Source organism: Rhea pennata, chromosome Z (assembly GCF_028389875.1).
Source record: "Rhea pennata isolate bPtePen1 chromosome Z, bPtePen1.pri, whole genome shotgun sequence".
NCBI classification, from domain to species: Eukaryota; Metazoa; Chordata; class Aves; order Rheiformes; family Rheidae; genus Rhea; species Rhea pennata.
The window spans coordinates 65,994,807-66,016,818 of record NC_084702.1 but is presented as its reverse complement, the minus strand read 5'-3'; the positions used below and the strand labels follow the sequence as shown (position 1 = coordinate 66,016,818).

General features: G+C 36.8%; 1 protein-coding gene across 3 annotated transcripts in view; it reads left to right on the top strand.

Moving 5' to 3' along the window:
• NNT (nicotinamide nucleotide transhydrogenase) overlaps window positions 1-22,012 on the top strand; it is a 43,447-nt gene that overhangs the window by 6,542 nt on the left and 14,893 nt on the right. For all 3 annotated transcript variants that reach the window (XM_062600595.1, XM_062600596.1, XM_062600598.1), the window contains exons 3-17: window positions 336-565; window positions 1,682-1,899; window positions 3,434-3,521; window positions 4,156-4,244; window positions 5,909-6,096; window positions 7,286-7,419; window positions 7,869-8,060; window positions 9,711-9,864; window positions 10,715-10,876; window positions 11,818-11,928; window positions 12,930-13,075; window positions 14,076-14,271; window positions 14,891-15,124; window positions 17,205-17,365; window positions 18,170-18,349. In XM_062600595.1, the coding sequence (XP_062456579.1) occupies window positions 336-565; window positions 1,682-1,899; window positions 3,434-3,521; window positions 4,156-4,244; window positions 5,909-6,096; window positions 7,286-7,419; window positions 7,869-8,060; window positions 9,711-9,864; window positions 10,715-10,876; window positions 11,818-11,928; window positions 12,930-13,075; window positions 14,076-14,271; window positions 14,891-15,124; window positions 17,205-17,365; window positions 18,170-18,349 (2,483 nt within the window). The remainder of the gene's footprint in view (window positions 1-335; window positions 566-1,681; window positions 1,900-3,433; window positions 3,522-4,155; window positions 4,245-5,908; window positions 6,097-7,285; window positions 7,420-7,868; window positions 8,061-9,710; window positions 9,865-10,714; window positions 10,877-11,817; window positions 11,929-12,929; window positions 13,076-14,075; window positions 14,272-14,890; window positions 15,125-17,204; window positions 17,366-18,169; window positions 18,350-22,012) is intronic.

Sequence of the window (22,012 nt, the reverse complement as noted above, 5' to 3'; positions counted from 1 at the left end):
TTAGAATATGATATCCCCAGAATACTGTTACTGATTGTATAAACTGAGGTGGATATAAACTGCACCAGAAGCTTGTTAGTGCTTTTGTGGTGACTGCACTGACCTGTTAATATCTGAGGGAAGAGGGATGTCTGGAAAGACGGTATAGTTTAAAGAAATGTAGAATACGCTGCTGGAAAAAGTGATTCTGCTTCCTCTTTCCTGAGGAGGGAAAATTACTAAATGTGACCCGTCTGAATGTCTCTATACAGCACTGAAGTGTGCCGTTAGTATCAATTCAGTAAACCTTAAGATCTTTCATGCAACTAATGCTGTCCTATCTGCTGTTCTTACAGGAATTCCATATAAACAGCTGACTGTAGGTGTCCCCAAGGAAATATTTCAAAATGAGAAGAGGGTAGCTTTATCACCAGCTGGAGTTCAAGCCTTAGTTAAGCAAGGCTTCAACGTTGTAGTGGAATCTGGTGCTGGAGAAGCTTCCAAATTTTCTGATGACCATTACAGAGAAGTCGGAGCAAAGATCCAGGGGACCAAGGAAGTACTGGCTTCAGATTTAGTTGTCAAAGTAATTTGCTTTATTAATATATTTATCTGAAAAAAAAAAAATACCTTTCTTATAGTCTCCTAGAAGTTCAGTAAACAATCTGCTCTAAATTTATACTTTCCATTCTAAGTTCTGATTTAATTTTAGTCATCTTTTCTTTTTTTCATATAGCTCAGGTGTGGGTCTAAACTAATAAACTAGTATATAGGAGTATTTCTGTAAATAGGAACATTGAAGAATGTAAGGACAATCTCTTATCAAGTTTTTCACTGCCTTGGAGTTATGTTTTCTAGAGCAAGGTAAACTTGTGTTCAGAACACTAATCAGAAAAGATCCCCATTCTAAGCAACTTCTTCTCCAAGATCAGTAACATCCAACTTCAAGTTACTCTCAAAGAAAAGTTGCTTTGGAGTTTTGAAGAAGAATTTCTAATTCTCTTCAATTGGATATCCAGCAATTGAACAGCAAGGAGTTGTAGCTGATGTGGGAAAACTGCTAAAAGTAAAGTTAAGAGGTGTTAGGTTGTACAGTCTTGAGGCAAGAAGACCTTGGTTTTGATGTTGTGGCTTTCTTTGAATGTTTTATCTGAAGCTATACTGTCAAGATTGAATGTAATTCATGTCTGTGAGTTAGTTTGTGAACATTTTGGGTAAGTGGGTTGTTTCTTTATTTAAAAAAAAAATCTAAAAGAAGTCATTACAAATCAAGACAGGTATTTGCTAGACTTCGTGCTTGAAGTTCTTTATATATGATGGTATATCGTAAACTTAGGAGTTTTTTTTTTTTCCCTGTAGAACTTAATTGTCACAGCTGTTCATTAATCTGTTTTGCCTCAAAATGACCTGTTTTGGGACAGCTGTCTGTTACAAAAGTCAGTAATGGCTTCTTAGAAGCCATGAATTCTTTCCAAGTATATGTGCTGTTACTGCTCTGTCACCTGTCTACCTAGAGCTAACAGTTATTTGTGAGTTGTAGCTGAGCTTTTACTGAGTTCAGTTGTACAAACAGCCTTTAATACACTTCCTTCATCATATACTTTGGTTGTGAATGGACAAAATGTAAGCTGGGGAGAAAAAAGAGGGGGCATGCCCTGATTTACTTCTAGTGATTAATTTGGAAACCTCTCTCTTTCTTCAGGTGAGGGCTCCTATATATAACCCTGCACTAGGTGTACATGAGGCGGATCTTTTTAAGACAGCTGCTACCCTGGTTAGTTTTATCTATCCAGCCCAAAATCCAGACCTCCTGAATAAACTTGCAGAAAAGAAAACTACCGTCTTGGCCATGGATCAGGTTCCACGGGTCACCATTGCTCAGGGATATGATGCACTTAGCTCCATGGCCAACATTGCTGGGTATGAAACCTTTTATTCTTTTTTCATCTTGAGTAAATATCAAAGCAACGTATTTTGATATTAGGTATATTTAAGACAGTTCTGTGTCTTTATTTTCCTACAGCTATTTGAAGCAGGATGAACCTGCTGAAGGTGCCTAACAACTTTAACTTTCTCAAATCAAAGCAGATTAAAAAAAAAAAAAAGTTGGATTCTTTCAGTTCCTGGACTGGTTAGTCTAGTACCACTTTGCTCTGGGTTAGATGAGAGCTATCCTTAAAACAACTTCAATGCAGAGTGTCTGTCACTAGCATCTAACATTTTTGGGAGCTATCTAGTGAGAAGAGTGCTCAATATGAATGCCAAGGCTGTGGCAGGTGCAAACAAAAAGAGTAATTGCTCTCAAATGTATTCATGTTTTGTGCCTGGCATTGTAGACTTGAGGTGTTTATTGTCAAGTTGGCAGTTACTAAATTATTGAGTAACTAAATAAAGAGCAGCTCTACCACCTCACCTTCCTGGCCTTTCTTTCTTTAAAAAAAAAAAAAGCTTGTAGCCATCCATAACAGCATTCCAGTCATGCAAGCTATCCCACCATGTCTCTGTAATTGCAGAGAGATCATGGCTCTGTGACTGCACACAGGGAATAAGCAGGAAGAATTAGAGATCTATGCTCTGTGCATTGGTGTACAGGTATTTCAGAGAGTTAATCAAGCATGCAGGCTTTCCAGGAGGGGTGCAAGAGGATCCTCCATAGTCATGTCCCAGATGCACTTTTCTGGCTGCAGGTACCCATTGGAGGCATCCCGACTTGAGCTGTGTTTTGCTGACTGCCCTGTCTCTATAACTCTCCCTTTCCCTCTCTTTCCTCGTTTAAAGCCTTCCTTACCAAGCTGGCCAGCCTACCTGCAAAGACATATGTGCCTGCTTATTGAGATTGATCCCATCTCTCCTCATCAGTTGCCTGTCTTCAAGCAGGGTCCTGTGGTCATAAAAACCAAAACCCTGTTGCCAACACCAGTGGCACAGACAGCTGTTAATTTGTAAAATACATCTGCTGCTCCTCCCATCCTCCCCCCTCACTGGTAGGATTGAGGAGGAAAAGATCAGGGCTCCCAGACCCTTGACCACCACCCCCAGAGCTCCGAGTATCTTATTCTGAAGTTGTTTGCTTCCCTAAATGCTTACTGCATTCCTGCTTACTGCAAAACTACTCTGGCTTTTGTAGCTGCTTGTATGTAGTTCCTTCCCTAACAAACCTCTAGTTGCAGTCATTGAAGATAGCTTCAGAGATGACAGAGTGAATTTTTGTCAGGTTACATGTTTATCATGCATTCATAATTCTACATTGAGCATACTGCTGTCTACAAATTCTTTCTAAGAATGAGCAAAGAGAGAGAGAGGATTAAACTTGTGCTCAGGAGTAAAACATTAAACTTGTTTCATTGTATGTATGCTTTGGTCTGAGTGTATTCTTTTGAGTGCTGTCAATGAATGGCATTAAGTTGCATCTGGGAAAATACTGAAATGTGTTCTTGTCTTCCTTACCTGACAGTTACAAGGCTGTTGTATTGGCAGCAAATCACTTTGGTCGATTTTTCACGGGTCAAATCACAGCTGCTGGTAAAGTTCCTCCAGCCAAGGTACGTACAGTAAAGTAAGTACTGAGCAGAAGAACAGGTCATTTCCTGGATGCAGCTAACCACTGCTGAAAGTGCTTGTGTTAAAAGCTTTTTCCTCATATGGGATTAGTAATTTTTGCTTACTGCTTTTAGTTCTTTTTTGGAAAAGAGTAGAATAATTTGAGTTTTATTTATATTTACTTATTTTTAAATGTCAGAACCCCTATGGATGGATAGGGGAAGGTTATGAAGCAGTCATAAAGAAATGACCTAAAGAAAGGTCAGAGATGTTAAGAGTTCTGGCATGTTGAAAGCTGTGGTGGAAGGGCTTGCTTGACTGGAGTTGCAGGTGGATTGGGATGAAGAGAAGTGAAAGTGTGCGAATTAAAAAGAAAAAAAACAACTCCCCCAAAATTAAACCAAAGCAAGGGGAAAGCCTGCGTTTACTTGTTTAAATAGTCAGCCGCAGATAGATAGATGAAGTAACAGTAACAGTTTAAAAGCTGTGATGGTTACCTTCGCCAGAGTTGCTTTAGGTTCTGTGTCTGAAAATAACTTGCATCTCTACTGTTGTGAATGCAGTATCACTTTGCTACTTTTCTAGCTGACTCTATTTTTAGTTTGTGGGCCAAGTGTGATAATGATATCATTCTAGGTCTTGATTATTGGAGGAGGAGTTGCTGGCCTGGCTTCTGCAGGAGCAGCTAAGTCGATGGGTGCAGTGGTTCGTGGATTTGATACTAGGTGGGTGTGTGAAAACAGTAACGGCTATATAGAATGATTTTAAGGTTAATAGCTTTGTAGCTGTTTGTATTGCAGCGAAAGCTGCATTGAATCACAAATCCCTGCCTGCTGCTTTTATTCCTGCCTTATTCTTCCATTTTTATTCCTTTTTTATTCCCCCAAACCTTCCGAAGACTCTGTATTATTAAATCAACCAGAGTCATATGAACCAAAGTCCTGCTTTATAAAAATGAGAAAGAGAGGGGTTTTGTCCAGAATTTTGTGTCTGTGCTCTTCTTGAGGACACAAGGCAAAATAGTGGAAAAAGACTCTTTATATTCTCATTTACAGCTTGTTTTGATTCAGATTTACAGCCGCATACTCTCATTCATCTCCACTTGCCTGATCCCAGATGAACAAGCTAGTCAGATCTCTCTGAAGTCAGACTCCTTTCAATCTGCTCAAAGGACCAAAAAAAAAAAAAAAAAGGGAGAGAAAATTATTTTATTTAAGGAACTCATGTCTTTAAGATGAAAGAACAGGGACTGCAACTGAAGCAGAATTAAGCTTGGGATTTCTTTTTTTTCATTCAGAAGAATTTTCTTGTTCAATAGTCATTTTTAGAGCAATAGACTGGGAAAATTATCTTATTGACTCAATAGGAAGCACAAATTTGATTAAACTTTCTATATTAAATGGTCTTCTAATACTGAATTTGTATGTGCTTAACATTGTATCTGCCTTAAAAATACATATACATGTTTGTTTTTATGCAGAAACAGCACCTAGTGCTAATTAGTTATATCTAATGTGAAAGAATAAAAATGAGTATCTCCATACCTGTTATGTGCAATATGGAAAAAGCCTTCAGTCTATGTTAGGCAAAACAGCATAATTCATAAAATAAACTGAAAAGAATCATTTTACTTAAAAGCAAAAAATCTGTCTGAAACTTTTCAGATACAAAATGCTCTTCAGCATCCTGTGTACATTTATCTTAACGTACAAGGATGTTTGTAGTAAATACCTGCATATGGTGAATGTTTGTCTCACCCCTAGAATTTAGTCTGTTGTCATATTCTGTGGTATAACTTGATGTGAAACTAGTTTTTTGAAGGAGTTTGTCATCCATCTAAGGTTCTTAAGACTCTGATCTCTGTAGTATCCAGAGGCTTCAGAAGCTCTGTTGCATTCCCAGTGAAAAAGGACTTACTGGTATTCCCGTTTCATATTTAAAGATGGGGACACAGGCTATGGAGTGTATCTGTCACCCATCTTAGGCATTTAAGTTAGGGTTTTAGACTTGTCTAGTGAAGGTAAGAGAAACAGGTGAGCAGACTTAGTCAATAGTTAAGCTCCCAGCTTTGGATACCTCCTTGGGGCAACTTCATTTGACTATACAGGAAACTGTAGGCTGCTATAATTCCTAGTCAAAGTGTTCTCATGCAGAACCTAAAATTGGTGATGCAAATGTTCTTTCTGTTCCACTTAACAAATAAAATGTTTTTATCCTGTTCTCCTTAGTCCTAGAATAAGCTTTTTATCTCTTGTCTGAAGACAACTGCTACTAAAGTGGCCTCCAAACTCAAAGTATATTGAGCTGTTGCTTAAAACAGACTTCCTTTTTTTTATGTAGTCCATGTTTTGTTTTTCTTTTTTCTTTCCTTCTGATTTTCTTTCTGTAGAGCTGCAGCTCTGGAACAGTTCAAGTCTCTTGGTGCTGAGCCTTTGGAAGTAGACTTAAAGGAATCAGGAGAGGGACAAGGTGGCTATGCTAAAGAAATGTCTAAAGAGTTTATTGAAGCTGAAATGAAACTTTTTGCAAAACAGTGCCAAGATGTTGATATCATCATCACTACAGCACTTATTCCAGGTATGTCTTATGTGCAACATGCTTGTTTTTATTTTGTGTAAATTTGTATGTTTTGGGGGTGTTGCTGCAGTGAAAATAAAGGAGATGTAAATCAATTATCTCTTTTAAAGCACATACCTTTTCCCTTCCCTGATAAAGAAAAAAAATCAGTCACCTTTAAAACTTATCATTTTAGCATTTCTTCTTTCTTTCTTTCTTTCTTTCCTTTTTTTTTCCTTGCAACTGCATTTTCATTAGAAAAAGAAAATAAAAGCTTTAGTCTGCAGGGAAATAATTACTAGCTCACTCTATACTATTCTTTTGTATCTAAAGATTGTCTTGCTGGAAAGACTCTGCTTTGCTTCTGAAATGTCTGGTTTTCTGAGCTTTCTCTGAGTGCTTGTGTAATTTACTCTGTGCCTCCCTCATCTGTTAAGTCTTCCCTAAACCTGGAGTCATTTGAGAAGAAAGTTGAAGATTCCTCAGACTTGCTGGATAATAGTAGTGCACTGGAATCTACTCTACAATCCTAATAAACTAATACTTGAGATTTCTTTATTTTATATATGTGTTAAAACCCTTGCATTATTTGTAAGTAAGTAGTAAATATTTATCGATGCTCTCTTATGTTGCTACAAACCAGCAGTCTTTGACTTAATATCTTCATATTTTGTTATTAAACAAAAAGACAATAAAGTAAGAATATGTAGTAGTTCTGCATATTTATTGTATCACTGTTACATCTAATATCCGCTATGTGCACTGAAGCAAGTGCAGTTGCAATAGGATTGTGTTTTGTAATTGAAACACGGTAGGGTAGAGCTTAAAGTTCAGTGTTTTATATTGCACAACAACCTGTAGTGTGGCTTTTTTGTTACTTAGCTATGACTTGAATTGTAAGACTGGAGGTTGTCTGTTTACTAAGGTCAAAATCAGACTTTCTACAATCTTTGGTAGACTGCTCATGAACACCTTGCATATGTGCATTGGGTGCTGAGTGTTCCAGCATATCTTCTCTCTGTCTAGGTAAGCAAGTCCTCCGTGACATTTTATCTTAAGCAAAAAATTCATATCTTTGTACCTATAAAATGCAAATATAGCTTCTGAGGTGAGAGGTTTATGAAGATGAGGGCAGGGGAAACTTTGTCTCCTGGGCTTTACAGATTAAAGCTGTATTTTGTGTTTAATTTACTATGTCTTGTCTTGTCAGGTAAAAAAGCTCCAGTATTGTTTAGGAAAGATATGATTGAATCAATGAAGGAAGGTTCAGTTGTTGTGGATTTAGCTGCAGAAGCAGGAGGAAACATTGAAACTACAAAGCCTGGAGAATTGTACGTTCATAAGGTGAGCACTTTGGACTGCAGATCATTCTCAGTTTGCGTGAATTTATTTTCATACTTAATTTGAAGATTGTATTTTGTAAACTGAGTGCTGAAAATGAGTAGCTGCTTATGCTATTTGGTTTTAAGTAATCCTTTAGATTTTAATTTTGTCAAAGTGAAAAGGGAGAGGCAGGCTCTTGCACCAGTACATCCTCCTCTCTATTCACGCTTGTTGCAAGTAAGATGTTTGGTTTGGTCTGGTCTGGTCACGCTAAATTTTCTAAATCAAGAATAATACCTTTCCTCTTTGCCCCCAGCTACTACTGGTAAAGCTGCAGTAACAGTTCTAGAGAAGTTTAGAGACAGAAATAATCTGAACTATTTGGATATATGTATCATCTCTTCCAGTACGTCCTTCTGAAAATGCTTCTTTAGAGATTTAATGAATGCTTAATACTTTACTTTTTAAAGGGTGTTACACACATCGGCTACACGGACCTGCCTAGCAGAATGGCTACCCAGGCCAGTACCCTATATTCCAATAATATTATCAAACTCCTAAAGGCTATTAGTCCTGACAAAGAGAACTTCTACTTTGATCCAAAAGATGAATTTGATTATGGCACTCTGGATCATGTTATTAGGGGAACTGTAGTAATGAAGGTAGGTCAATAAATGATATCTTTCTAATTCGTGATGCAACCTGTGTGTTTACTTCTACATTTATCAGTGCTGTCTCCTAAAATGCATTCAAAGATGTTGCATGCTTACATACTTTGCATATGCTGTCCATCAAGCTACCTGTAATCACGTTTGTATTCATTCGAATAGTCCTTCGTCCTTTTTTGTAAAGGGAAACCTTTTTGCTTCTGTCTGTAAGTTTTTACCTGTCATGATTAAACAAATGCCTAATGTGCCTATTACTAAACAAAGGAAAAATATTATATTTGAATTTACCGATTGTATCCATGTGATTAAAAACATGGCTATGTAACATTTTTGAAATATCTGCTAAAGGACTGGAAAGCATTTCTTCTTTAACTTTGCTTTAATAAATACGTTTTTGTTCTTCTAAGAGTAACTTTGACGGGGAGAAATGATTTTAATGCTAAATTGAATCAAATTTCTTCACACTGAACTTTCTTTCATGCATGAAAGGGGAAAGGAAAAACCCTGTGAAATTCAGGCACAAAATAGGTATAGTGTGGATATCAGGAGTGTGCATTTCTTTCCACGATTATGAACTAGACCGTCGTGTGAGAAAACCATGTGATTGCGCCTTCTCTACTCGGTGCATCATTGTCTGCTGTCTTAGATATCTGTCCAGGAGGCTTGAAATAAGACCAGGAATTAACATTCTCCTTTTCAGAATCAGAAAGGATATGTGTGCATAGTATGTTCTAGATTAAGCTTTTTTTTTTTTTTTTTTTTTTTTTTTTTTTTTTTTTTTGGACAAAAGAATTAACTGTTTATGATGATAAACTTGCCAAATATGTCTGTGTTTTGTGAGCTGAGTACTCTTACAATCTCATCAAGAGTCTCTAAACCTCTGCATTGCTGGCTTTTTTCTGTTTACCTCTCTATGGTCACACTGCTACTTTTATTTTTCTGTCTTTGCTTGCCTAATACAAGCTTAGGGCATGAGCCAGTAAAGGCTCTCGGTGTAACTACAACATGTGGAGTACTTTTAAGTTCTATTAGAAAATAGTAATCTGTAGTTTAGGCAAGAGTTACTTTTTTTTGTTTCTGAGTTTTACTGGCTAATTTTACCAAGATTTTCTAATGTTTATGATTACCTACTCTGGAGGAAGCATTGGATGGCTTCAGCTCTCCTGAGCCACTGAAGCAGGCATACAGCTTCGAGGCTTGACAACTCAAGGTGTGACTCCTCCAGAGGGTTGGAGAAAGGCAAGTGAGACACTATGTCTGGGACCTTGCTGGGCAGATTTTGATTGCATTTCAGATCTGTAGCAGAATTTGACATTTCCATAGCTCTGTTTTATTTTGGAAAAATATTTTCTATTAATGAACTGTCCCTATGGTTCCTGCTTTCAAGTCATGTGCTGTGTTGTTAACAGGTGTTCTGGGATACTGATGTTAAATCTTGTCAGAAAAATGTGTGAATCAATATAATAAATTTGGTCAAGCTGTACATCTATCTCATCCAGCCTTGCAAACTCTGTGGAAAGAGGAGACTTTTTATGGCATGGCTCTAGGATGTTGAGGTTCATCTGAGCTACAGGATAGAGAAGAGTAGACTCTATTTTTAAAGAATCTACTACGTTAGGGATAACTGTAAATATCTCTTGTCAGGATGGCAAGGTAATTTTTCCAGCACCTCCACCAAATAACATTCCTCAAGGAGCCCCTGTGAAGCAGAAGACTGTAGCAGAGCTGGAAGCGGAAAAAGCAGCTACTATTACACCTTTTAGAAAAACTATGACTAGTGCATCTGTATATACAACAGGTAGGCGACTTCCACAGTTGGAGAATCAGTGTAGAGTAATTCTTATGTGGTTAATATTTTAAATGAGTACACATCTTGCTCATTCAATTTAGTAGCTATCTGGGAGAGCAGTTGGTTGGCTGGTATGTTCCAGTACAAAATCAGTGCCCTGCAGTAATTGCTTTGAAGAGGAGAATAAAACTTGAGAAATTTAACCAAAAATACTAACATTTCCAGCAGTGTTGAGTCATGCTGTGAGCATAAATGTTTTTGACTTTTTAAATTAAATCTCAGTAAAATACTTAAAATTTTGCAAGCTCCTGCAAGGGACTGTGTGCATACTTTGCAGCAGAATCAGTTTAATGGCATTGCTTTTTTCAACCTTTGTGGATTGTGAGACTTAAATGCCCACAATCTTCCCTAAGTGTTAGGAACAGGAGTTGTCTTCGCAAGTAAATGCTGGCAGTTGCTGTCATTTAATGTTTGTGTACATCAGAAATTCTGTGCTAGTAGTTAATGCATTGAGTGTTTGTTACTTTTAAGTCTTGCAGTAGTCTCTTAACATGATTGTGACTCTTCTACATTTTTGTTATAGAACAGGAGAGTGAGAGGAGGCAGTGTTAGGGAAGAAAAATATCCTTATTGCTTTATGTGCATATGTAGTAAAAGTGGCTGCATCGTGTTTATGTATTTATTTTCTATTTTAAAAGAAACTTCAGAGCCTTATACTGGACAAAGACAATCCATCTGATCTTGGAAAGAGTCTGTGTACAAAACTCTTGCGTTTAGCTCAATACTGGCCTAGTGTTGTACAGAGCTTAAATATAAGAAACTATTCAGAAGTCACTAAAAAGCTATGGTTTTCTTCTAGGTTTAGCTACAATGTTAGGACTGGGCGTTGTATCTCCAAACGCTGCTTTCACACAAATGGTGACGACATTTGGCCTAGCTGGAATAGTGGGGTACCATACGGTTTGGGGTGTGACTCCTGCTCTTCACTCTCCACTCATGTCAGTGACTAATGCTATCTCAGGTAAGTAGCTGTTACAGAATTGCTCATTTTCTGTGAGGTAGGTGCAAGGTAGTTGAACTTCAGGCAAAATTTTAATAGTATGCCTTTTTAATTCTGAAGAGCCTTTATACCTCTGAGTTTACTTTCATAAATAGCAATGACACCCTGAAACATGCTCTTCCGGAGAGTATGGTTTTTCAAAAGAAAGGTGAACATGATGCTGTGTATTCTTGATCTTTGTAAGTAATTTTCCACTCTTAAAGCATCTAGTTTAAAGTTTAACTTGCAGTCTCCCCTGTCATACAACACACAATACATCTTTCTTTCAGTCTCTCCAAAATTTTACCCCTAAAATAACCTTTCTCTTCTGCTTGCTTGCTTCCTTCCTTATTTGTCTCTCCTCAAACCACGTGATTTTTGGGGAGGAGGAGGGTTTTTCCAAAAGTGACCTGTAAGATTTATAGCTTTCAATCCTTTTCAAAAAACAAAACAAAAAAAAAACAAAAACAAAAAACAAAAAACAAACAACAAAAAAAAACTTGAGTACCTGATCTGATGATCAGCATGAATTGATCTTTCCTACTGTACCATTTCTGTCAGACTTGGATCGTTTTTGTGATTTGAATAATGAAATCAAAGTTGACCAATTCTATATTCTAGTTGCTTGCAGCTGAAAACAAGTTGTTTTCAGCTTATCAACTTTTTCCTCTTTTTGTTTTTTTTTCCTCCTCCCTCCCTTGAAGGGACTGCACTTCAAAACTTCATTCATACAACTTTCTTCTTTTGAAACATGTTTGTATTACTGGGGAAAAAAAACCCTCATGGCGGTCTGTCTTTAGATGCTAATATGGAGAGCACAGTACAAAATTTGAATTAACTTAGTATCAGCTTGACAATTGAAAGGAAGCTTGCTGTAATAGTAAATCTGTTTAGGTTCAATAACTCTTTCCTCTTTTAAATAGGACTAACTGCAGTTGGTGGACTGGTATTGATGGGAGGACATTACATACCTGAAAATGTTCCTCAAAGTCTGGCAGTGCTTTCTGCCTTTATCTCGTCAGTCAACATTGCAGGTATGGGTATTAGTTTTCTCTGAAAGTAACTTAAAACACTTGTATAATTCGTTTATTTTTCTTCTAGTTCAAGTGTATATATTTGAGAAATACTGTCCTGGAAATAGGGTCTGAGAACATCCATGAATAAAGAAAAAAAATTCTTACAGTAGTTAAAATACCTGGTTCATACACTTCATAGAGTAACTTCCTTTGGGGGAAGCATTTAAATGTTTTATCTTTTAGAGCATCCTTTGGGTGATAACTGTATGAAATAATCTCTCCCTGTTTATCCAGAGATGATACTGCATTTATCCTTGTGTTCCTGTTCCACTTGCAAAATATACCAGTGGCATAGAACAAAATTCTGTTTGCTTGATCTTCAACAGATGCAGGTTTATAGTGTTTCTTTTTTTCCTTTTTTTTAAAAAAAAGGAAAAAGTGAAATTGAGCCATGTGACTTATAAATATTGTATTCCAGCTAGGGTGGACAGGGAAAAGAGCAGTCATAAACAAAGCTGTACCATAGAGTCAGCATTTTGATAACAAGATCAGAAAACATCTGCAGAATTTTCGTTGTGGACTTCTGAGGCAAGCGATGCATTCCTGCTGTGCTGTGGAAACACATCGTGGATGAAGAGTCTTTATTGTAATACAGTCCCTGTTTCTGAGGAGGTAGATAGTTGGGAGCATGAGCAAAGAAGCAAGCAATCTAAAGAAATAGGAGAGTTCTTCTTGTTTATAGAGTATGGAGCTACAGTTAGCCCTCTGGGCTCTCAAACTACTCCTTTGATGAATTCCTTCCAACAGCTGAGGAAAAAAAGACTCTCACCAAAATTTCACATTTGTTTACTGGTAGATCTCCAACTTAATAGCTTTTCAAAGGCTTTGTTGTTATCAGTTGTTAACTTCTCTCCATGTGGTAATATAATATGGTTTAACCAAATATTTTTTTCCTAGTTGGCTTGTGCTTATTTTCAAATTTTGTGTTTGTAAAATTGTTGGGTTTTCTTTTTTGCCAGGCGGGTTTCTAGTTACACAGAGAATGCTGGATATGTTCAAACGTCCCACAGATCCTCCTGAGTACAACTACTTGTACCTGCTACCTGGTGGTGTGTTTGTAGGAGGCTATGCAGCTGCTCTCAGTGGTGGCTATAATATTGAACAGGTAAGCACTTTGCGCTTAACTGCTTTTCGGCTCTGAGCCTACTATTCACAGTACAGCACACCTCTGCAGTGCTTGCTGCGTTGAACACACACGAGACCAGACTGAAGCTGATTAAGTTTAAGCTTGCAGTCATGCCCTAAATACTGAATCTGCACATCTTAAAAGCCTTTAGAATTTTTTTTTCTTCTTAAGCAGATGGTACTGTACTATTTATTGGACAGTTCCTAAATTACACCTTAAATATTAATAGGAATACAAAAAACAGTCTTCAATTTACATGTTTTTCAAAGTTTAACTTTGAATGACAGTGGAGAGATGCAGCATTTGGATGAGGTGAGATAGGATTTCATCACAGAGAAGCGTAGTTACTGCATTTTTCACGGTATACTTTTTGCATTTGTTGTGATAGGTAGCAAAATGAATATGTGTTACCTTCTGAGTTACCTTCTGTTACTTAAGAACAGCTTTATCCTGGAGGCTTGTAGTACATTACTATACAAGCACTGGGTATTTTTTTTTTTTTTTTAGTGATATAGATATGTTATTTACAACTCAGTTCATTAAGTTTGTTTATCCTTTTTGAAAACAGCAGTTCAGATGCATTATAAGTAAATTCTAAGGCTATTCTTAAAACAATTAGGACAGTTAAACTTTAATGCCAATGCTAATTGGATTGTACTAAAGAAAAATTTTCTTCTGAACTTAGAGGAAAGTTGATTTGACTCAGATTTGGTTTGCACAATACAGATGAACTAAGGTCATGAAACAAAGGGAAAATGTTTTAATAGATGTCACATTTTAATTGTCCAAAGTCACATCTATTATGACAGTTTCTCAGTCTGACTTTTATTTCAGTTAAGAACAAATAACTTGGCAAGTGATACACGTTCAGGAGAATTCTCCCCCTTTTGTGTAGTAATGGGAAAGATTTTAATAATGATGTATTATGCACTATATACCTCAGTGTCACATAAACATACCTATTTTCCTTATTTTAAAGATGATGTATCTAGCCTCAGGCTTATGCTGTGTTGGTGCCCTGGCTGGTCTGTCCACTCAAGGAACTGCTCGTCTTGGCAACGCTTTAGGTATGATAGGTGTTGCTGGAGGTTTAGCAGCAACTCTTGGAGGCCTTAAACCATCACCTGAGTTGTTGGCTCAGATGTCAGGTGCAATGGCACTTGGTGGTACCATAGGTATGTATATTATTTTTTTTATATATGCACTACATGCGTGTTAATGCAGGCTTTGTATATACATAGTATTGTATGAGTTACAAGTGAAATGACTAATTTACATTTATGACTTGCTTATGTTACTTTTACAAGTACATGAATCAAAGAATCCTAAGTCTCAGGGCTTTTATTAATGCATCAGGATGCAGTAAAGAAAGAGAGGACTAGCAGGAAATCAGAAGTGCATAGTTTCTCTATAATGGTTAGGAAAAATGGGTGTATGCAGGTTAGTATGCCCAAGCTCATGTTTAAGTTTAATTGCTGTCAAATTCTTTGTCATACTGTGCCGTTTTCATATAAAATGTTAGCTTTTCCAATACTTAATGAAACTTCTTAGTACTTCATACACTTTAATCTTCTTTCTAATTTGCTTGATATTCTTATTGCACAAAATACAGATATGCATCTTCCAGTTAAATGCTGTAGACAGCAATTTGTAACTTAGAACAAATGTTTACATTAGAGGAAATATGTGTGTACATGTATTGACTGCATATTGAAAATGCATCAGTTTCTAATTGCAGTTTAATTGTGTTGTAATGTGTTGTAACACTTCTCCTTGGTCTTCATTTTTCAATAGGTTTGACAATTGCCAAACGTATCCAGATTTCAGATTTGCCTCAGCTAGTTGCTGCTTTCCATAGTTTGGTGGGTTTGGCTGCTGTTCTCACCTGTGTGGCAGAATACATGATTGAGTATCCTCACTTTGCTACTGATCCAGCTGCAAACCTCACCAAGATTGTAGCATACCTTGGAACATACATTGGCGGAGTCACTTTTAGTGGCTCTCTTGTTGCTTATGGAAAACTGCAAGGTGAGATCTTCCATTCAGAACTAAGTATTACTATTTTTGTTTTTTTATATAGTTTTCTTCTTCTAGACTTTAGCTCTGCCTTTAGACTGCTGTGTAACTGGAAGGACTTGTATTTTGCATCAGGTAAATGTTATGTTTAATTCTCATGATTGTACTTTCTATTTTTAAATCTGTTCCTGCTTTGAATACAAACTTTATGAATGGTTTATATTCAGTGTTTGGTCATGCTACTGCTATTAATTACTAAATCATACAAACGTATTTCAATTCATCTTGTCTAGAAACTTTTTTTTTAAGAGTTGTTGTTTAAGAGACGGTGTGTGTCACTATTTTATTGAACACTTATGATTACAACTTAATCTTCCTGAGCAGCTGTTTTAACTGAAGCCATGGTCTTACTGGACTCAGTGAGCATCACTAGTATTTATAGAGCTCTGTCTTTTGCATTGCAGGCTTCCTTTAGATAGACAGAGGCAGTCCTAACTGATGGAATGGATTGGGTGACTTAGATACTTTTGCACTATCTATTTACAAAATTGCATATTGGTTGAAGTTGGAGGGGAATGCTGGAGACCATCTAGTTCAACCCTCCCTGCTCAGACTAGGTCAGCTGGAGCTGTTCTATAACAAACAAAAGAAGGAGGAAAAAAAAAAAAAAGCTAGGAGGTGAAAACAAATCTGTATTTGTCCTTTTAGACTGAATCACATAAATATCCACAAATCCTTCCTCCCCTCAGCTCCCTGCCAACATAGGCATAATGTGATAAAACTTAATATAGATCTGTGTGACTGAGGGAACTGGTGAAATTAAAGTATTTGAATACAGAAAGATGACCAACTGGGTAGGAAGGGATTTTTATATTGATGTTTTTCTACGCCAGTGCATAATTTAACACTTAAATACTTAGCTATCAGTTGTCACTGTCCTCCTCCTGTTTGTCAAACTGTACTTCTTTCAAACCACTCAACAGATACTCAAGAACAGATGTGATATTCTTAGTTGTTAGTGCTAGATATTAAAAAAAAAAAGAGGGAAAAAGGCTTTCTGAAAGGAATGAGGAAGATCAATGTCTTTTCTCCAACTCTTCCTCTTAAGAGGTTTTCTTTCAATAGCAGAAGGAATTAAAGCACCAATAGAAACAGCTGTATTTTTAAAGACTCTTATCATTCATGTGTAGAAAAATGAGACTCAAGTTGGTGTTGATGCAAGTCTTGAATCATTCAATCTATGTAGTGCTAAAATCCATTTCATTTTTTACAACTTCTGAGCAGGATATGAAAAAAATGTGTTATTTATATAACTTCCAACTCTGATCTTAGCCTTGCTTGTGGCAAGTTAGCGCTAAAATGAAGAAAATGTCAAATACTGTTTTGGATACACAGCTTCTAGAGATGCTATGAATGTCCCTATGAAATGTCTTAGTGCTTTCAGTTGAAGATCCTTTTGTCCTCCTACACTCCTTGCCTCCCCTTTCACAAGTAGAGATACTACATTTAAAACACTTTGCTGTGACTAGCAAAGAGAATTTAAGATACTTCCAGGATGTACTGCAACTAGTAATTGATAGAATTTCTTATAAGTTCTCTTAATGTGCTCACACATGTCATAATATGCTAAGTGACTGTATTCATATTTTACAAACTTGTTTTGCCCATACTTCATTTGTGTTTTGGACTTTTTTAATAATTGGATAGCCGTAATCTGAGTTTTCTCAGTAGTCATGTTTTTGTACTGCATGCAATGATTTAGGACCAGAATGTAAGTTAAACAAACAAATTAAAAGCTTTTTAGAAGGAAAACAGATCTTTTTGGCAGGTTATCGCGAATCATTTCAGAGAGATTAAGGAATAAAACAAAAGTTTAAATGGGTATTTGAGAGTCTAGAATAATGGCTGAATGTGTGTTGCAGTACTTAAGCCAGCATGATATCACAGCTTCAGATAACTTGTTTTATCTGTTCTTTTCTGTTTTCTTAAATTTTTTTTTTTTGCTGAGGCATTCAGTCTTTTCTATGGCAACAGACAGGCTCTCCTACATGTACGTATTAATTTTTGAATATGATAATACATTTGATTACAGGTATCCTGAATTCTGCACCACTGCTCTTACCTGGTCGACATGCATTGAATGCAGGGTTGCTGGCTGCCAGCATTGGCGGAATGGTTCCATACATGATTGATCCTAGTTACACTATGGGAATTACTTGTTTAGGTTCTGTGTCAGCACTCTCAGCCATAATGGTAAGTTGAGGAATTGCAGGAGGTAAAACAGATGGTACAAACAGTTTGTTCTTCAGCTTTCTAGATCTCTCTTCCCTTAATGATTGTATCTTACCATCCTGAAGCACCATTACAGTGCTGGTCTGTTAACTTTACTAGCAAATAGCAACTGACTTTCCTAAATCTAGCTGTAAAACAGAACTGTTCTGAAGAACAAGCATGTATTTATGTATTTTTTGCAGCTATTTAATAGAGCCTTTTATATGACAAACTGCATTTTAAAAGACTTTTTGAGACCCTGCTTGAGCAAAGAGGTTGGACTAGATGATCCTCAGGTCCCCTCCAACCTTTTACCATTCTATGATTCTGTGATTTGGAAAGTTCATCCTTAAAAGAATTGTAAGAGCGTTGGATGTACAGATTGTCATGATAACTTTATAAAGTTATCTTTATGCTTCCCTCCTAAACTTATTCCAGCTGTTGCAACATTTACCTGAATATTACCATGCTGTAAGCTGAGTCTTGCAAAAACTATTCAATATGAATAACTTACTAGTGTGAATAGTTCCACAGAACTGTGTTGTAGTGTTTGTTTTTAAAAATTGTGAATAAATGTTGGATGAGGATAGTGGAGTGCTTTCCTTTCCCCTCTTATTAAGCAGAATCAGTAAGTCCTATGCTCAGGCCACAACTTGATCTCTCTTATGTAGAAGATGCTTGGATTTGTTATTACGTAACTACATTTATTTTTCTAATACTGCAGATGGACTGTCTTCTCTGCATTTATAGGTTATTTTGAAGTGTGTATTTTCTTTCCTTTTCCAGGGTGTCACTTTAACAGCAGCTATTGGAGGTGCTGACATGCCTGTAGTTATTACTGTCCTGAACAGTTACTCTGGATGGGCTTTGTGCGCTGAGGGCTTCCTGCTGAACAACAACTTGCTGACCATTGTTGGTGCACTCATTGGCTCCTCTGGGGCCATCCTCTCTTACATCATGTGTGTGGTAAGAACCAAACAAATTGTGCTTGTTTTTGCCAAACAGTATAAAAAACCCTTGCTTGGAACGTTTGCTAAGGTGATTAGCAATCAGAAGACCAGACTAGCAGGTATTTAGAGACTAGAAAGTTCCTCATGGAATTTGTTGGTCTGGATACAAATCATACCTATTTGGCTTTGGAGAGAGACTTCAAAACTCAATGAAATTGAAGGCCTTTACACTGACTTGTGTGTTCAGTCTTGAGTATAAACCCAGGTAAGTATGATTACTTGTGCTATATTGCCTAATCATGTCACTCTGCAGTGTTGTTAAGCTTAAGATTTTGTTGCTTTATCAGCAGAAAATATTTTCAAAAATGAGTTCTTATAAAACCTACAATGTGTGGTTTGATTAGAGATTAACTTTAAACATTGTTTTTTGAAGTATAGCAAAGTGTGCTAACTACTTTGTTCAGAGAACAGTTACTTTGAAGTACCACTGGGTGGCAGCAGGCTTGCATTAATGTATTTCTGATACTAATTTCTGTGTCAGACGAAACTTTAACTTTGTAATCATATTTCAGTACAATCCACAGTGGGAATTTTAAGAGTCTTGTTGTTTTCTGCACATCTTGTATGCTCTTCTCAAAAGAAAATCTGATCATGGCATATGGGATGCCTACATTTTTTGTGTGTGTGTATAATTGGCAATTTAGTCCATATCAGTAGAAAGTAGATGCTTGTGGGATAATATAGATGTAAAATGTATGTTCTTTAAAGTGCAGATCAGATTCTTGCAGGTAACTGTAGAAAGGCTTGGTAAAAATGTAATCCGTTGGATATGCATTTACCGGTAGGATACTCACTCTGTAGTTTCAACTTTCTTTTCCTGTCCCCCCTTTTCTTTTTTGATTGTTGGCTCCTCTGTTTGCACTCACAAAATGTAGAGATATTGGTATCTGTTGTTTGGAGGAGCCTGTGTAAATTTGAAGCCTGGGCTTGTAATTCACAAAATAGTTATGTTGTGGCAGAGGGGTTCAGCTCTCTATTTCTCAAACTTAAGTTTAATTTTTGACATAAAATTCAGGAGACCTTGTGTTTCCGCAGCTCAGTTTAGACAATTATAGTCAGTCAATCAGTGTAATTGAAATCAGTTTGTATTTCTGCACAATAAACAGAATAACTTTCTCCTACAGCATTATTCTTTTTGGCTCTACTTCCATTAATGGAAATTGTTGCTTTTAAAAACTATTATTATAACCAAGGGGTGCAGCATCTTTGTTGTCTTCAAGCTGTGTTTCAGGAGAAAAACAGCTCCTGTGTGTTAATAGGCTGTCTGTTTTTAAGCTGTTACAACTTATGCTATAGAAGCAACATGCATCTGTAATGCTGTTCTTCCCCCTCCCCCACACCCCAACTATGATTTTCATCCAAAACAGAGTATTTTTGAAACTTCTGTAGCTCAGATGAGAAGGTGATTGTGGTAACATCGTAATGGTTAAAACATTCCTTTTGTAACGTTTTTAATGACCTTTTTGTGATAAAACTAGCTAAATCATCCAAAACCTATTCAGATAAACTCTTAAAGCTTTTACATGAGTTGATAAAATTGCCAAAAATGTGTTCATGTAATATCTTAAAGTTTTTGTGCTCATATCTGTTTGACTGATATATTTATATGTGTGTGTGTGTGTGTATGTATGTATATATATATATATATATATATATATAAAATATACATATTTTTCTACTCGCCCACCTTTTCTGGCTATTAGTAGGGTGAGTTAAGGACAAGACTTAAACAAAAAAAGCAAAGGCATGTACTGTTAGATCCTCATCTCATGAAGTGGGCTGCCTTTGACAATGTGAATGCAACCTGTATTGTATTGTATTAGCACATCCTTCTCCCTGTTTTTTGCAGAGTGAATACTTCTTCATTGCAAAGTAGTATGAGCATTTGTATACTGGGGATGTTTGGTGGGAAAAGGTTTCAGATAAGAGGAGCCATTAATTGGGTGGGGAGTGAGGAAGAGAATGAGTGGGTAATGAGGACAGAGCAGGAAAAGAGACAAATTCTGCAATGATCTTGCAGGTTAGATCCTCTTCATTACTTGTATGAGCCATGCTGCTCACATGGTCATGGTATGGTGTGAGAAGACTCAATGTTCTTGGGGAACAATGGTTTGGTTTTCCCTGGGCTGGAAACTCCAAGACAGTATCACCTACCTGTATATGCACAGCAGAAAGGGCTCTTTGCTGGTAGCTGTGTTATATATGAATGGTAAAGTCAAGATTTTATTCATCTGTGTTTCTGGTCTGTAGTGATAAACAAGATGGGAGAGGCTATATAGGACTTATCACACTGTCCCTATACTAGGTAGACCTTAGTTGCATTTGTTAATTGTTGCTTAAAGAGGTCTCGACTCATCCTGCAGACTTTTGTACCACTCCTTTTTTTGCCAGACTTCCTTCCTCTTTCCTTGGCTCTCTGGTACATAGCCAGGCAAGGGTGCTTCAATCTCACACTTGCCATGTGTGGATTCTCAGATACCTAATAAATGTTTAAACTTTTTTTTTTCATTTGGCCTGGCTGATCTCTGAGTTTGTTTTACTGTTTTTTGTTGGTTTAGAAGAGAATTTAAAGTGCTTTGCTTCTTGTAATATTGGCCCCAATGAGTATGCAATATCTAAAAAGTCTTTTTTTTCTGTCCAGACTGTCTTACCTGGCATTTAACTTCTGTAATAGTATTGCTACTAGTCTGTATTCCTCTGTGAAGATTTAATATTGTGATACATATCAAAGGCAATGTATTTCTAAAGGATGTGAACTATTGCAGTCACTGTGAAGACGTTGATTCCAGAAAGCCTGCATTTGGGCCCGTTTATGCTCCTTCCTTATAGTAGCTGAAACACTGATGTACCAGGGTAAACAGAAGTTCTTCTAACATCTTGTGGTGGTGCTGCTTATTTGCTAAATGTAAAATTTCACAAAATGGTGTATTTTCTCAGACTATAGCAAAAACCTTCGGAGTTGTATAATATGGCATGTTAGTGGAAACTGTATACCTGGAAGCATACTTTTGCGTGGGGTTTTTCTTGCTTGTATGTGTGCATCTGCATACCCATTCTTAAATTTTGCTGTGGTTTGTGACCTAGAACAGCAGAGGGATAACATGTGTTTAAAGAACTAATTTATTTTGTTCCTTTTCTACTTCGAGAGTTTTTCCTGACTGGAGTTACAATTTTGCCTACTTCCAAATATTGCCAGATATGGCTACAGAATCCCACTCAAAGATATGTGCCAGCAAAAGGATTTAGCCAGTGAGTTTTCCCTAGCTATGCATCTACAGAGCTGAATTCTCAGGACATGTTCTCCTCTTGAACTCCTATTTTAAGTTCTCATTTCTCTTTGGTGCTCTGCCAGTAAGATGTTGGCCCCTCTGAGTTCATTAAAACTGATTAAGTGCTAAATCAAAAAAAAAAAAAAAAAAAAAAAAAAAAAAAAAGTTTTATGTGGCTGCTTAGCTTTATTCTCTTTCCTGGTTTGATGCTGTAGGAGCTCTGTATCTGTACGAGCTGTAAGAGCTATGTAGTTTCCATGATTTCTTGTAGTAGTTGTAAGCTTACATGTTGAACTACTCAAGAACTCAGAAAAGTATCAGTGTCATCAAATATATATATATATATTTTT